At 32.6% G+C, this 14,978-nt stretch overlaps 1 protein-coding gene across 12 annotated transcripts in view; it reads right to left on the bottom strand.

Moving 5' to 3' along the window:
- Positions 1-14,978, bottom strand: part of Mical (Molecule interacting with CasL) — a 90,713-nt gene that overhangs the window by 40,809 nt on the left and 34,926 nt on the right. For all 12 annotated transcript variants that reach the window (XM_064359814.1, XM_064359818.1, XM_064359812.1 and 9 more), the window contains exons 4-5: positions 13,672-14,288; positions 1,377-1,950 (exon numbers count right to left, since the gene is read on the bottom strand). In XM_064359814.1, coding sequence (XP_064215884.1) covers positions 1,377-1,950; positions 13,672-14,288 — 1,191 coding nt within the window. The remainder of the gene's footprint in view (positions 1-1,376; positions 1,951-13,671; positions 14,289-14,978) is intronic.

Below are 14,978 nucleotides of genomic sequence, written 5' to 3'. Positions count from 1 at the left end.
AGGAATGTAAGGGCATATACAAGTCCAAAAACCTACGATAGAACGAGTTTTAAAAAAATTTTTTTTTTCACCTATTTAAAGGTGTTTTACTCAGGAAGTTTTAGCAAAAAAATTCAAAATTTTAAATCTCGTGAAAGGTTGGTACAATACAGAAAATGAGCCGCTGAATTCACTGAAACAAACCGCATTGCTCTACGACTTTTAGTTTTTGAGTTATGAATTTTTTTGTTGAAAAATTATTAGACAAAAAAATTTAAAAAATTTGAATTCTTGTGAAAAATTGATATAATATGTAAAATGAGCCGTAGAATTCAATGAAACAAACCGCATTCCTCTACGACTTTTAGTTTTTTTTATGAATTTTTTTTGTGTAAAACTTTGATCGCCTCTGTAGCCGGCACCGTTGCCCGGAGCGGCTTCGGGTTTGAACGAAAAAATAGATAAAAATAAGCGCTATCAGATAGATTTTTGTTCGTTGCTCTAAGTCTTACAGTTTCCGATAAAAACGCAAAAAAAGGTTTCCATTTCCACTTTTTTTCAATTTTTGACTGCCGATTACGGCGAAACTATTAGAGTTATCAAGAAACGGAAAAATGGAGGACATCCGGAATAAAAAACTCTACAAAATGGCATAGGACTGAAGACGATATCTCGCAAAAAAATTTTCAACTTTCAAACGCCGATTACGGCCAAACTAAAAGAGCTAGGAGAAAACGCCTTTTTCCATCAAAAAGAGCACATCAAAATCTATAAGATAGAATCGGTTTTATTTGATTTTGAGACACTTTAAAAATTGACCGATTTCTAAGGGGGGGGTGTCAATTTTTTTTTTTTTAATTTTTTATTTTCTCATTTACGGCTAAACTATTCTAAAAAGTGGAAGTATTTTGATTCATACCTATGCAAGATGATCCGGGGAATCGATTGGAATCAAGAAAAGCGCCAAATTCCCAACAGTTTCTTAGTTATGAATGTTTGAGTATATGATCTAATTTTTGCTTTTATTTGCATTTTCTCGAAAACTATAAGTCGGACAACAATAATCTTTTTTGCAAATGATAGATCATTAAAAGAGCTTTCCAAGGATAGTACACATCATAGGGTTATCTCTAATAGTTCCGGAGTTACAGCTTGCTAAATGTTTCGGGTACCGAAAATCGACCAAAATCGCGTCAAAATTGGAAAAATCAAAATCTTAAAAATCGAACCTATTGAATTTTTTTCTACTTTTAACAACTTTAGAGGGTTGTAAACGCATATAAAAGTCCACAAAACATTGCTAGAACAAATTGAAAAAAAAATACTAAAATTTTGATTTTTTTGAGCTTGCTTTATAAAATGTAGCAAATTTAAAAACAAAACATTTTTTTACTCACCTATTTCCCTTTCCAAAATATCAATCGCCAACTGATTCAACTTGGCCGCCCCTTCGCCCTTCACCCCCTCATAATCAACCAAATCTGGCCGATAATGATTCAAAATCGCACACAACACTTTCCCATCCTTAAACAACGTCCCAAAATCATCCACAACAACATCGTCATGTTCGCGCACTTGTTCCGCCACCCAATTGAGCAAAACTTCGTTATCAACATTTCCGCGTCTCCGCTTCTTGGGCATTTCGATGGCAGCAGCCACTTCCAGCGAATTCCTCCGCATTTTCTCCAAACTTCTCGGATCGTCGCTGTCGAAGAGGGCCGTGGTTTGCAACGGCAAAACCACGTTCTTGTTCAGGTTGGGGTACCTGGTGGCCGGGTCCAGAGTGTACGACTTCCATTCCTTGTTGAGGTTGTCGGGCGTGGTTTGGGCTAGGAGGCGATAGATGGATTCGCGTTCGGCGAGCACGTCCAGAGGAGTCATCGTGCCTGAACACCAGCTGCGGATGGCCCAAGCGGCGTCCAAGGAGGAGAGGAAGCCGCGAGCGCAACCAGAACCCGTCGGCCAAAACGGCTGAAAAAAAATTTTTTTATTGATTTTTTTTTTCAATTACAGAAAATTTTTTTCGAAAAAAATGCAATTATTCTAATGTATAACTATGCAAAATGATCCGGGGAATCGATTGGAATCAAGAAAAGCGCTAAATTCCCAATAGTTTTTTAGTTATGAATTTTTTAAAATTTTCCCAATTTTTGCATTTGTCTCCAATTTGCTCGAAAACTATTAGTCGGAGAACAATAATTTTTTTTGAAAAAGATAGATAATTTAAAGAGCTTTCCAACGATAATACACTTCATGGGGTTATCTCTGATAGTTCCGGAGCTATTGCTTGACAAAAGTTCCGGGTACCCAAAATCGACAAAAATTGCGACGAAAATTGAAAAATCAAACTTCTAAAAATCGAACATATGGACTTTTTGTGGACTAAAAACAACTTTTGTGGGTTGTTAAGACATGTAGAAGTCCATAAAAATTTACTGGAGTGAGTTTAAAAAGAAAATTTTTTTTCACCTCTTTGAAGGTAAGTAAGTATTACTCAGGAAATTTTAGCAAAAAAATTGAAAATTTTAAATCTCGTGAAAAGTTGGTATAATACAGAAAATGAGCCGCTGAATTCAATGGAACAAACCGCATTGCTCTACGACTTTTAGTTTTCGAGTTATGAATTTTTTTAATGAATAAAATTTTTCACTATGACAAATGGCTACCCTAAATTTAGGCAAATATTTTTAAATTTTTAATTCTTGTGAAAAATTGATATATTATGTAAAATGAGCCGTAGAATTCAACCGAACAAACCGCATTGCTCTACGAATTTTAGTTTTTTTTTATGAATTTTTTTAGTGAAAAACTTTGATCGCCTCTGTAGCCGGAACCGTTGCCCGGAGCGGCTCCGGGTTTGGTCGAAAAAATAGATAAAATTAAGCGCTATCAGATGTTTTTTTGTTCGTTGCTCTAACTCTTACAGTTTCCGAGAAAAACGCAAAAAAACGTTTCCATTTTCACTTTTTTTCAATTTTCAACCGCCAATTACGGCGAAACTATTAGAGTTATCGAGAAACGGAAAAATGGAGGACAACCGGAATAAAAAACTCTACAAAATGGCATAGGACTCAAGGCGATATCTCGCAAAAAAATTTTCAATTTTCAAACGCCGATTACGGCCAAACTAAAAGAGTTAGGAGAAAATGCTTTTTTAGATCGGAAAGAGCACATCAAAATCTATAAGATAGAATCGGTTTTATTTGATTTAGAGACACTTTAAAAATTGACCGATTTCAAGGGGGGGGGTGTTAACTTTTTTTAATTTTTTTTATTTTCTCATTTCTGGCTAAACTATTCGAAAAAGTGGAACTATTTTGATCCAATCCTATGCAAAATGATCCGGGGAATCGATTGGCATCGAGAAAATTGCCAAATTCCCAATAGTTTTTTAGTTATGAATTTTTTAAAATTTTCCCAATTTTTGCATTTGTCTCCAATTTGCTCGAAAACTATTAGTCGGAGAACAATAATTTTTTTTGAAAAAGATAGATAATTTAAAGAGCTTTCCAACGATAATACACTTCATGGGGTTATCTCTGATAGTTCCGGAGCTATTGCTTGACAAAAGTTCCGGGTACCCAAAATCGACAAAAATTGCGACGAAAATTGAAAAATCAAACTTCTAAAAATCGAACATATGGACTTTTTGTGGACTAAAAACAACTTTTGTGGGTTGTTAAGACATGTAAGAGTCCATAAAAATTTACTGGAGTAAGTTTAAAAAAAATTATTTTTTTCACCTCTTTGAAAGTAAGTATTACTCAGGAAATTTTAGCAAAAAAATTGAAAATTTTAAATCTCGTGAAAAGTTGGTATAATACAGAAAATGAGCCGCTGAATTCAATGGAACAAACCGCATTGCTCTACGACTTTTAGTTTTCGAGTTATGAATTTTTTTAATGAATAAAATTTTTCACTATGACAAATGGCTACCCTAAATTTAGGCAAAAATTTTTAAATTTTTAATTGTTGTGAAAAATTGATATATTATGTAAAATGAGCCGTAGAATTCAACCGAACAAACCGCATTGCTCTACGACTTTTAGTTTTTTTTTAATGAATTTTTTTAGTGAAAAACTTTGATCGCCTCTGTAGCCGGAACCGTTGCCCGGAGCGGCTCCGGGTTTGGTCGAAAAAATAGATAAAATTAAGCGCTATCAGATGTTTTTTTGTTCGTTGCTCTAACTCTTACAGTTTCTGAGAAAAACGCAAAAAAAGGTTTCCATTTTCACTTTTTTTCAATTTTCAACCGCCAATTACGGCGAAACTATTAGAGTTATCGAGAAACGGAAAAATGGAGGACAACCGGAATAAAAAACTCTACAAAATGGCATAGGACTCAAGGCGATATCTCGCAAAAAAATTTTCAATTTTCAAACGCCGATTACGGCCAAACTAAAAGAGCTAGGAGAAAATGCTTTTTTAGATTGGAAAGAGCACATCAAAATCTATAAGATAGAATCGGTTTTATTTGATTTAGTGACACTTTAAAAATTGACCGATTTTAAGGGGGGGGTGTTAACTTTTTTTTAATTTTTTTTATTTTCTCATTTTTGGCTAAACTATTCGAAAAAGTGGAACTATTTTGATTCATTGCTATGCAAAATGATCCGGGGAATCGATTGGCATCGAGAAAATTGCCAAATTCCCAATAGTTTTTTAGTTATGAATTTTTTAAAATTTTCCCAATTTTTGCATTTGTCTCCAATTTGCTCGAAAACTATTAGTCGGAGAACAATAATTTTTTTTGAAAAAGATAGATAATTTAAAGAGCTTTCCAACGATAATACACTTCATGGGGTTATCTCTGATAGTTCCGGAGCTATTGCTTGACAAAAGTTCCGGGTACCCAAAATCGACAAAAATTGCGACGAAAATTGAAAAATCAAACTTCTAAAAATCGAACATATGGACTTTTTGTGGACTAAAAACAACTTTTGTGGGTTGTTAAGACATGTAGAAGTCCATAAAAATTTACTGGAGTAAGTTTAAAAAAAATTATTTTTTTCACCTCTTTGAAAGTAAGTAAGTATTACTCAGGAAATTTTAGCAAAAAAATTGAAAATTTTAAATCTCGTGAAAAGTTGGTATAATACAGAAAATGAGCCGCTGAATTCAATGGAACAAACCGCATGGCTCTACGACTTTTAGTTTTCGAGTTATGAATTTTTTTAATGAATAAAATTTTTCACTATGACAAATGGCTACCCTAAATTTAGGCAAAAATTTTTAAATTTTTAATTGTTGTGAAAAATTGATATATTATGTAAAATGAGCCGTAGAATTCAACCGAACAAACCGCATTGCTCTACGACTTTTAGTTTTTTTTTAATGAATTTTTTTAGTGAAAAACTTTGATCGCCTCTGTAGCCGGAACCGTTGCCCGGAGCGGCTCCGGGTTTGGTCGAAAAAATAGATAAAATTAAGCGCTATCAGATGTTTTTTTGTTCGTTGCTCTAACTCTTACAGTTTCTGAGAAAAACGCAAAAAAAGGTTTCCATTTTCACTTTTTTTCAATTTTCAACCGCCAATTACGGCGAAACTATTAGAGTTATCGAGAAACGGAAAAATGGAGGACAACCGGAATAAAAAACTCTACAAAATGGCATAGGACTCAAGGCGATATCTCGCAAAAAAATTTTCAATTTTCAAACGCCGATTACGGCCAAACTAAAAGAGCTAGGAGAAAATGCTTTTTTAGATTGGAAAGAGCACATCAAAATCTATAAGATAGAATCGGTTTTATTTGATTTAGAGACACTTTAAAAATTGACCGATTTTAAGGGGGGGGTGTTAACTTTTTTTTAATTTTTTTAATTTTCTCATTTTTGGCTAAACTATTCGAAAAAGTGGAACTATTTTGATTCATTCCTTTGCAAAATGATCCGGGGAATCGATTGGCATCGAGAAAATTGCCAAATTCCCAATAGTTTTTTAGTTATAAATTTTTTAAAATTTTCCCAATTTTTGCATTTGTCTCCAATTTGCTCGAAAACTATTAGTCGGAGAACAATAATTTTTTTTGAAAAAGATAGATAATTTAAAGAGCTTTCCAACGATAATACACTTCATGGGGTTATCTCTGATAGTTCCGGAGCTATTGCTTGACAAAAGTTCCGGGTACCCAAAATCGACAAAAATTGCGACGAAAATTGAAAAATCAAACTTCTAAAAATCGAACATATGGACTTTTTGTGGACTAAAAACAACTTTTGTGGGTTGTTAAGACATGTAGAAGTCCATAAAAATTTACTGGAGTAAGTTTAAAAAAAAATATTTTTTTCACCTCTTTGAAAGTAAGTATTACTCAGGAAATTTTAGCAAAAAAATTGAAAATTTTAAATCTCGTGAAAAGTTGGTATAATACAGAAAATGAGCCGCTGAATTCAATGGAACAAACCGCATGGCTCTACGACTTTTAGTTTTCGAGTTATGAATTTTTTTAATGAATAAAATTTTTCACTATGACAAATGGCTACCCTAAATTTAGGCAAAAATTTTTAAATTTTTAATTGTTGTGAAAAATTGATATATTATGTAAAATGAGCCGTAGAATTCAACCGAACAAACCGCATTGCTCTACGACTTTTAGTTTTTTTTTAATGAATTTTTTTAGTGAAAAACTTTGATCGCCTCTGTAGCCGGAACCGTTGCCCGGAGCGGCTCCGGGTTTGGTCGAAAAAATAGATAAAATTAAGCGCTATCAGATGTTTTTTTGTTCGTTGCTCTAACTCTTACAGTTTCTGAGAAAAACGCAAAAAAAGGTTTCCATTTTCACTTTTTTTCAATTTTCAACCGCCAATTACGGCGAAACTATTAGAGTTATCGAGAAACGGAAAAATGGAGGACAACCGGAATAAAAAACTCTACAAAATGGCATAGGACTCAAGGCGATATCTCGCAAAAAAATTTTCAATTTTCAAACGCCGATTACGGCCAAACTAAAAGAGCTAGGAGAAAATGCTTTTTTAGATTGGAAAGAGCACATCAAAATCTATAAGATAGAATCGGTTTTATTTGATTTAGTGACACTTTAAAAATTGACCGATTTTAAGGGGGGGGTGTTAACTTTTTTTTAATTTTTTTTATTTTCTCATTTTTGGCTAAACTATTCGAAAAAGTGGAACTATTTTGATTCATTCCTATGCAAAATGATCCGGGGAATCGATTGGCATCGAGAAAATTGCCAAATTCCCTAGAGTTTTTTAGTTATGAATTTTTTAAAATTTTCCCAATTTTTGCATTTGTCTCCAATTTGCTCGAAAACTATTAGTCGGAGAACAATAATTTTTTTTGAAAAAGATAGATAATTTAAAGAGCTTTCCAACGATAATACACTTCATGGGGTTATCTCTGATAGTTCCGGAGCTATTGCTTGACAAAAGTTCCGGGTACCCAAAATCGACAAAAATTGCGACGAAAATTGAAAAATCAAACTTCTAAAAATCGAACATATGGACTTTTTGTGGACTAAAAACAACTTTTGTGGGTTGTTAAGACATGTAGAAGTCCATAAAAATTTACTGGAGTAAGTTTAAAAAAAATTATTTTTTTCACCTCTTTGAAAGTAAGTAAGTATTACTCAGGAAATTTTAGCAAAAAAATTGAAAATTTTAAATCTCGTGAAAAGTTGGTATAATACAGAAAATGAGCCGCTGAATTCAATGGAACAAACCGCATGGCTCTACGACTTTTAGTTTTCGAGTTATGAATTTTTTTAATGAATAAAATTTTTCACTATGACAAATGGCTACCCTAAATTTAGGCAAAAATTTTTAAATTTTTAATTGTTGTGAAAAATTGATATATTATGTAAAATGAGCCGTAGAATTCAACCGAACAAACCGCATTGCTCTACGACTTTTAGTTTTTTTTTAATGAATTTTTTTAGTGAAAAACTTTGATCGCCTCTGTAGCCGGAACCGTTGCCCGGAGCGGCTCCGGGTTTGGTCGAAAAAATAGATAAAATTAAGCGCTATCAGATGTTTTTTTGTTCGTTGCTCTAACTCTTACAGTTTCTGAGAAAAACGCAAAAAAAGGTTTCCATTTTCACTTTTTTTCAATTTTCAACCGCCAATTACGGCGAAACTATTAGAGTTATCGAGAAACGGAAAAATGGAGGACAACCGGAATAAAAAACTCTACAAAATGGCATAGGACTCAAGGCGATATCTCGCAAAAAAATTTTCAATTTTCAAACGCCGATTACGGCCAAACTAAAAGAGCTAGGAGAAAATGCTTTTTTAGATTGGAAAGAGCACATCAAAATCTATAAGATAGAATCGGTTTTATTTGATTTAGAGACACTTTAAAAATTGACCGATTTTAAGGGGGGGGTGTTAACTTTTTTTTAATTTTTTTAATTTTCTCATTTTTGGCTAAACTATTCGAAAAAGTGGAACTATTTTGATTCATTCCTTTGCAAAATGATCCGGGGAATCGATTGGCATCGAGAAAATTGCCAAATTCCCAATAGTTTTTTAGTTATAAATTTTTTAAAATTTTCCCAATTTTTGCATTTGTCTCCAATTTGCTCGAAAACTATTAGTCGGAGAACAATAATTTTTTTTGAAAAAGATAGATAATTTAAAGAGCTTTCCAACGATAATACACTTCATGGGGTTATCTCTGATAGTTCCGGAGCTATTGCTTGACAAAAGTTCCGGGTACCCAAAATCGACAAAAATTGCGACGAAAATTGAAAAATCAAACTTCTAAAAATCGAACATATGGACTTTTTGTGGACTAAAAACAACTTTTGTGGGTTGTTAAGACATGTAGAAGTCCATAAAAATTTACTGGAGTAAGTTTAAAAAAAATTATTTTTTTCACCTCTTTGAAAGTAAGTATTACTCAGGAAATTTTAGCAAAAAAATTGAAAATTTTAAATCTCGTGAAAAGTTGGTATAATACAGAAAATGAGCCGCTGAATTCAATGGAACAAACCGCATTGCTCTACGACTTTTAGTTTTCGAGTTATGAATTTTTTTAATGAATAAAATTTTTCACTATGACAAATGGCTACCCTAAATTTAGGCAAAAATTTTTAAATTTTTAATTGTTGTGAAAAATTGATATATTATGTAAAATGAGCCGTAGAATTCAACCGAACAAACCGCATTGCTCTACGACTTTTAGTTTTTTTTTAATGAATTTTTTTAGTGAAAAACTTTGATCGCCTCTGTAGCCGGAACCGTTGCCCGGAGCGGCTCCGGGTTTGGTCGAAAAAATAGATAAAATTAAGCGCTATCAGATGTTTTTTTGTTCGTTGCTCTAACTCTTACAGTTTCTGAGAAAAACGCAAAAAAAGGTTTCCATTTTCACTTTTTTTCAATTTTCAACCGCCAATTACGGCGAAACTATTAGAGTTATCGAGAAACGGAAAAATGGAGGACAACCGGAATAAAAAACTCTACAAAATGGCATAGGACTCAAGGCGATATCTCGCAAAAAAATTTTCAATTTTCAAACGCCGATTACGGCCAAACTAAAAGAGCTAGGAGAAAATGCTTTTTTAGATTGGAAAGAGCACATCAAAATCTATAAGATAGAATCGGTTTTATTTGATTTAGTGACACTTTAAAAATTGACCGATTTTAAGGGGGGGGTGTTAACTTTTTTTTAATTTTTTTTATTTTCTCATTTTTGGCTAAACTATTCGAAAAAGTGGAACTATTTTGATTCATTGCTATGCAAAATGATCCGGGGAATCGATTGGCATCGAGAAAATTGCCAAATTCCCAATAGTTTTTTAGTTATGAATTTTTTAAAATTTTCCCAATTTTTGCATTTGTCTCCAATTTGCTCGAAAACTATTAGTCGGAGAACAATAATTTTTTTTGAAAAAGATAGATAATTTAAAGAGCTTTCCAACGATAATACACTTCATGGGGTTATCTCTGATAGTTCCGGAGCTATTGCTTGACAAAAGTTCCGGGTACCCAAAATCGACAAAAATTGCGACGAAAATTGAAAAATCAAACTTCTAAAAATCGAACATATGGACTTTTTGTGGACTAAAAACAACTTTTGTGGGTTGTTAAGACATGTAGAAGTCCATAAAAATTTACTGGAGTAAGTTTAAAAAAAATTATTTTTTTCACCTCTTTGAAAGTAAGTAAGTATTACTCAGGAAATTTTAGCAAAAAAATTGAAAATTTTAAATCTCGTGAAAAGTTGGTATAATACAGAAAATGAGCCGCTGAATTCAATGGAACAAACCGCATGGCTCTACGACTTTTAGTTTTCGAGTTATGAATTTTTTTAATGAATAAAATTTTTCACTATGACAAATGGCTACCCTAAATTTAGGCAAAAATTTTTAAATTTTTAATTGTTGTGAAAAATTGATATATTATGTAAAATGAGCCGTAGAATTCAACCGAACAAACCGCATTGCTCTACGACTTTTAGTTTTTTTTTAATGAATTTTTTTAGTGAAAAACTTTGATCGCCTCTGTAGCCGGAACCGTTGCCCGGAGCGGCTCCGGGTTTGGTCGAAAAAATAGATAAAATTAAGCGCTATCAGATGTTTTTTTGTTCGTTGCTCTAACTCTTACAGTTTCTGAGAAAAACGCAAAAAAAGGTTTCCATTTTCACTTTTTTTCAATTTTCAACCGCCAATTACGGCGAAACTATTAGAGTTATCGAGAAACGGAAAAATGGAGGACAACCGGAATAAAAAACTCTACAAAATGGCATAGGACTCAAGGCGATATCTCGCAAAAAAATTTTCAATTTTCAAACGCCGATTACGGCCAAACTAAAAGAGCTAGGAGAAAATGCTTTTTTAGATTGGAAAGAGCACATCAAAATCTATAAGATAGAATCGGTTTTATTTGATTTAGAGACACTTTAAAAATTGACCGATTTTAAGGGGGGGGTGTTAACTTTTTTTTAATTTTTTTAATTTTCTCATTTTTGGCTAAACTATTCGAAAAAGTGGAACTATTTTGATTCATTCCTTTGCAAAATGATCCGGGGAATCGATTGGCATCGAGAAAATTGCCAAATTCCCAATAGTTTTTTAGTTATAAATTTTTTAAAATTTTCCCAATTTTTGCATTTGTCTCCAATTTGCTCGAAAACTATTAGTCGGAGAACAATAATTTTTTTTGAAAAAGATAGATAATTTAAAGAGCTTTCCAACGATAATACACTTCATGGGGTTATCTCTGATAGTTCCGGAGCTATTGCTTGACAAAAGTTCCGGGTACCCAAAATCGACAAAAATTGCGACGAAAATTGAAAAATCAAACTTCTAAAAATCGAACATATGGACTTTTTGTGGACTAAAAACAACTTTTGTGGGTTGTTAAGACATGTAGAAGTCCATAAAAATTTACTGGAGTGAGTTTAAAAAAAAATTTTTTTTTCACCGTAAGTATTACTCAGGAAATTTTAGCAAAAAAATTGAAAATTTTAAATCTCGTGAAAAGTTGGTATAATACAGAAAATGAGCCGCTGAATTCAATGGAACAAACCGCATTGCTCTACGACTTTTAGTTTTCGAGTTATGAATTTTTTTAATGAATAAAATTTTTCACTATGACAAATGGCTACCCTAAATTTAGGCAAAAATTTTTAAATTTTTAATTCTTGTGAAAAATTGATATATTATGTAAAATGAGCCGTAGAATTCAACCGAACAAACCGCATTGCTCTACGAATTTTAGTTTTTTTTTATGAATTTTTTTAGTGAAAAACTTTGATCGCCTCTGCAGCCGGAACCGTTGCCCGGAGCGGCTCCGGGTTTGGTCGAAAAAATAGATAAAATTAAGCGCTATCAGATGTTTTTTTGTTCGTTGCTCTAACTCTTACAGTTTCTGAGAAAAACGCAAAAAAAGGTTTCCATTTTCACTTTTTTTCAATTTTCAACCGCCAATTACGGCGAAACTATTAGAGTTATCGAGAAACGGAAAAATGGAGGACAACCGGAATAAAAAACTCTACAAAATGGCATAGGACTCAAGGCGATATCTCGCAAAAAAATTTTCAATTTTCAAACGCCGATTACGGCCAAACTAAAAGAGCTAGGAGAAAATGCTTTTTTAGATTGGAAAGAGCACATCAAAATCTATAAGATAGAATCGGTTTTATTTGATTTAGAGACACTTTAAAAATTGACCGATTTTAAGGGGGGGGTGTTAACTTTTTTTTAATTTTTTTAATTTTCTCATTTTTGGCTAAACTATTCGAAAAAGTGGAACTATTTTGATTCATTCCTTTGCAAAATGATCCGGGGAATCGATTGGCATCGAGAAAATTGCCAAATTCCCAATAGTTTTTTAGTTATAAATTTTTTAAAATTTTCCCAATTTTTGCATTTGTCTCCAATTTGCTCGAAAACTATTAGTCGGAGAACAATAATTTTTTTTGAAAAAGATAGATAATTTAAAGAGCTTTCCAACGATAATACACTTCATGGGGTTATCTCTGATAGTTCCGGAGCTATTGCTTGACAAAAGTTCCGGGTACCCAAAATCGACAAAAATTGCGACGAAAATTGAAAAATCAAACTTCTAAAAATCGAACATATGGACTTTTTGTGGACTAAAAACAACTTTTGTGGGTTGTTAAGACATGTAGAAGTCCATAAAAATTTACTGGAGTGAGTTTAAAAAAAAATTTTTTTTTCACCTCTTTGAAGGTAAGTATTACTCAGGAAATTTTAGCAAAAAAATTGAAAATTTTAAATCTCGTGAAAAGTTGGTATAATACAGAAAATGAGCCGCTGAATTCAATGGAACAAACCGCATTGCTCTACGACTTTTAGTTTTCGAGTTATGAATTTTTTTAATGAATAAAATTTTTCACTATGACAAATGGCTACCCTAAATTTAGGCAAAAATTTTTAAATTTTTAATTCTTGTGAAAAATTGATATATTATGTAAAATGAGCCGTAGAATTCAACCGAACAAACCGCATTGCTCTACGAATTTTAGTTTTTTTTTATGAATTTTTTTAGTGAAAAACTTTGATCGCCTCTGCAGCCGGAACCGTTGCCCGGAGCGGCACCGGATTTAATCGATATTTAATGATCCGGGAAATCGATTGGTGTCAAACATACTGCTAAATTCCTATAGTTTTATAATTTTGACTTTACGAAAAATAAGTAAGGATTAAGTGAAAAAAAAATTTCTTTCCAAACAAAAAGCAAAATGGTGGAAAAAATCATGAGGAAATTGATGGCAGAAAAAGGCAAAAATCGTTCGAAGTTACGAATTATTATAGCTTTTTTATTTTTTTAATTATAGCAAAAGTATTAGAAAAATTTTAACTATTTTGCTGTAGACTCATGTAAAATGATCCGGGGAATCGATTGGTGTCAAACATACTTTTAAATTTATAATAGTTCTATACTTTTGACGTTATATTTTACCTATTTTTACGAAAAATGAGTAAGAATTAAGTGTGAAAAAAGTAATTTCTAACCCAAGATACCATTTTAAAAAACAACGTAAAGTATTCATGAATAACTAGTCTTGAAAACACTTGCTCTATTTCGAGCACTCCGACTACGCAGTCGTGCTCAAAAAATCGCGCGTGTTTTAAAAACCTGAATATCCACTTACACTTTAATATACTATTTTCTTAAAAAAAATGCTAACAATATAATTCTTCCAAAATCATCATATGTCTTGTTTCCGTTAGTAATTTCGTATTTTTTTATTATTTTTTTTACTTACCTCTAGCAAGCTATCGCCAACCAGAATCATCAACAGCCTGAACCCATTCCTCTCCACCACTTTGGACGCATTTTCCGCTGCATACATTGACGTAAAATCAAACATTGCCACATCCGGCTGTCCATAATGATTAACCGCAAATTCCACATCGGGCATTTGGTAATTCGTGCTAAAATTGGCCGCTTCACGTGCATAATCCATCAGCGCTTCTCGGTTCACATTTTCAGTAGCCAGCAATCGTTCCGTGTCCATCAAATCCTGCTTGATCACACCCTTATCGATAAGACTAGATTTTTTCGCCGTCATTACAAAATAATGAGTGTCGTCTTTATAATAAACGATATTTTCGAGATCAATTCCGGTGGCTTCGTATAAATCTTTAAAGAATTTCTGATTGAAGATAAACGCAACACCGCTGATTTCTTCAACTCGAGCTTCGGCTTCGGTGCGTTTGTTGATGAAGTTTGCGGTTATGGCAATGGCGAGTTTGCCGCGGAATTCTTTGCGTTTGAAACCTTGGAGAGTGTTGCGTTTGCCGTCGGCACCAATCACAACGTCGAATTCGTATTGCGATACGGGGTGTAGCGAAGGAGTGAATTCGGCCCTCCAGCCTGTTTCTAAAAAAAAGAAAAACAAATTTCGATATTTTTCAGATTTATTTTTTATTAATAATTCGCTTATCTACAGTGTATTTTTATTTTTAACCCCTTTAGTGAGTAATTAACTACATAGAATTGCACTGTCAGGCAGATTACGTAAGTATGCAAAATTTCAGTTCATTCAGACAACAAAAACTCTCGCAAATTTGGCTAAGAAAATATGAAACAGACAGACAGACAACAAAGCAAGTTAAATGAAACCTATTAATAAGTAAGTTTTTCACTTGAAAACGCTCTAAAAACATCCTATTCAGTCAAAATAAATAAACGTTTACACTTATACAATTATTTCCTTTGTAATTACTTAAATTTTTAAAATATTGTTTTAACATGTTTACAATTTTGTAGTTAGCTATACTGTTTTTTTCTGTTTATTTTCTGTTTCTTTCTTCGCTACAACACATTTTAATATTTTTCTATCTAATTATTTTTTTTAGTCAGGAACAGACAAATCCTTAATTTTTTTCTAGTTTTTTATATTGCCTTCTAGAGATTGGAAAAACGTCCGAGATATCAAAATTCAACAAACTATTCCAAGTTATCAAATAATAAATACCAAAAAAATCAAGTCATCGCAGCTTCGACTGTATTTGTTTAAATATTTTTCCATGTAGATACTATTTTTTTTATATTTCGATATTTTTCAGA

The sequence above is a fragment of the Tribolium castaneum genome, chromosome 1 (assembly GCF_031307605.1).
Source record: "Tribolium castaneum strain GA2 chromosome 1, icTriCast1.1, whole genome shotgun sequence".
In the NCBI taxonomy this organism is placed as follows: domain Eukaryota; kingdom Metazoa; phylum Arthropoda; class Insecta; order Coleoptera; family Tenebrionidae; genus Tribolium; species Tribolium castaneum.
This window is presented reverse-complemented; position numbering and strand designations above follow the sequence as displayed.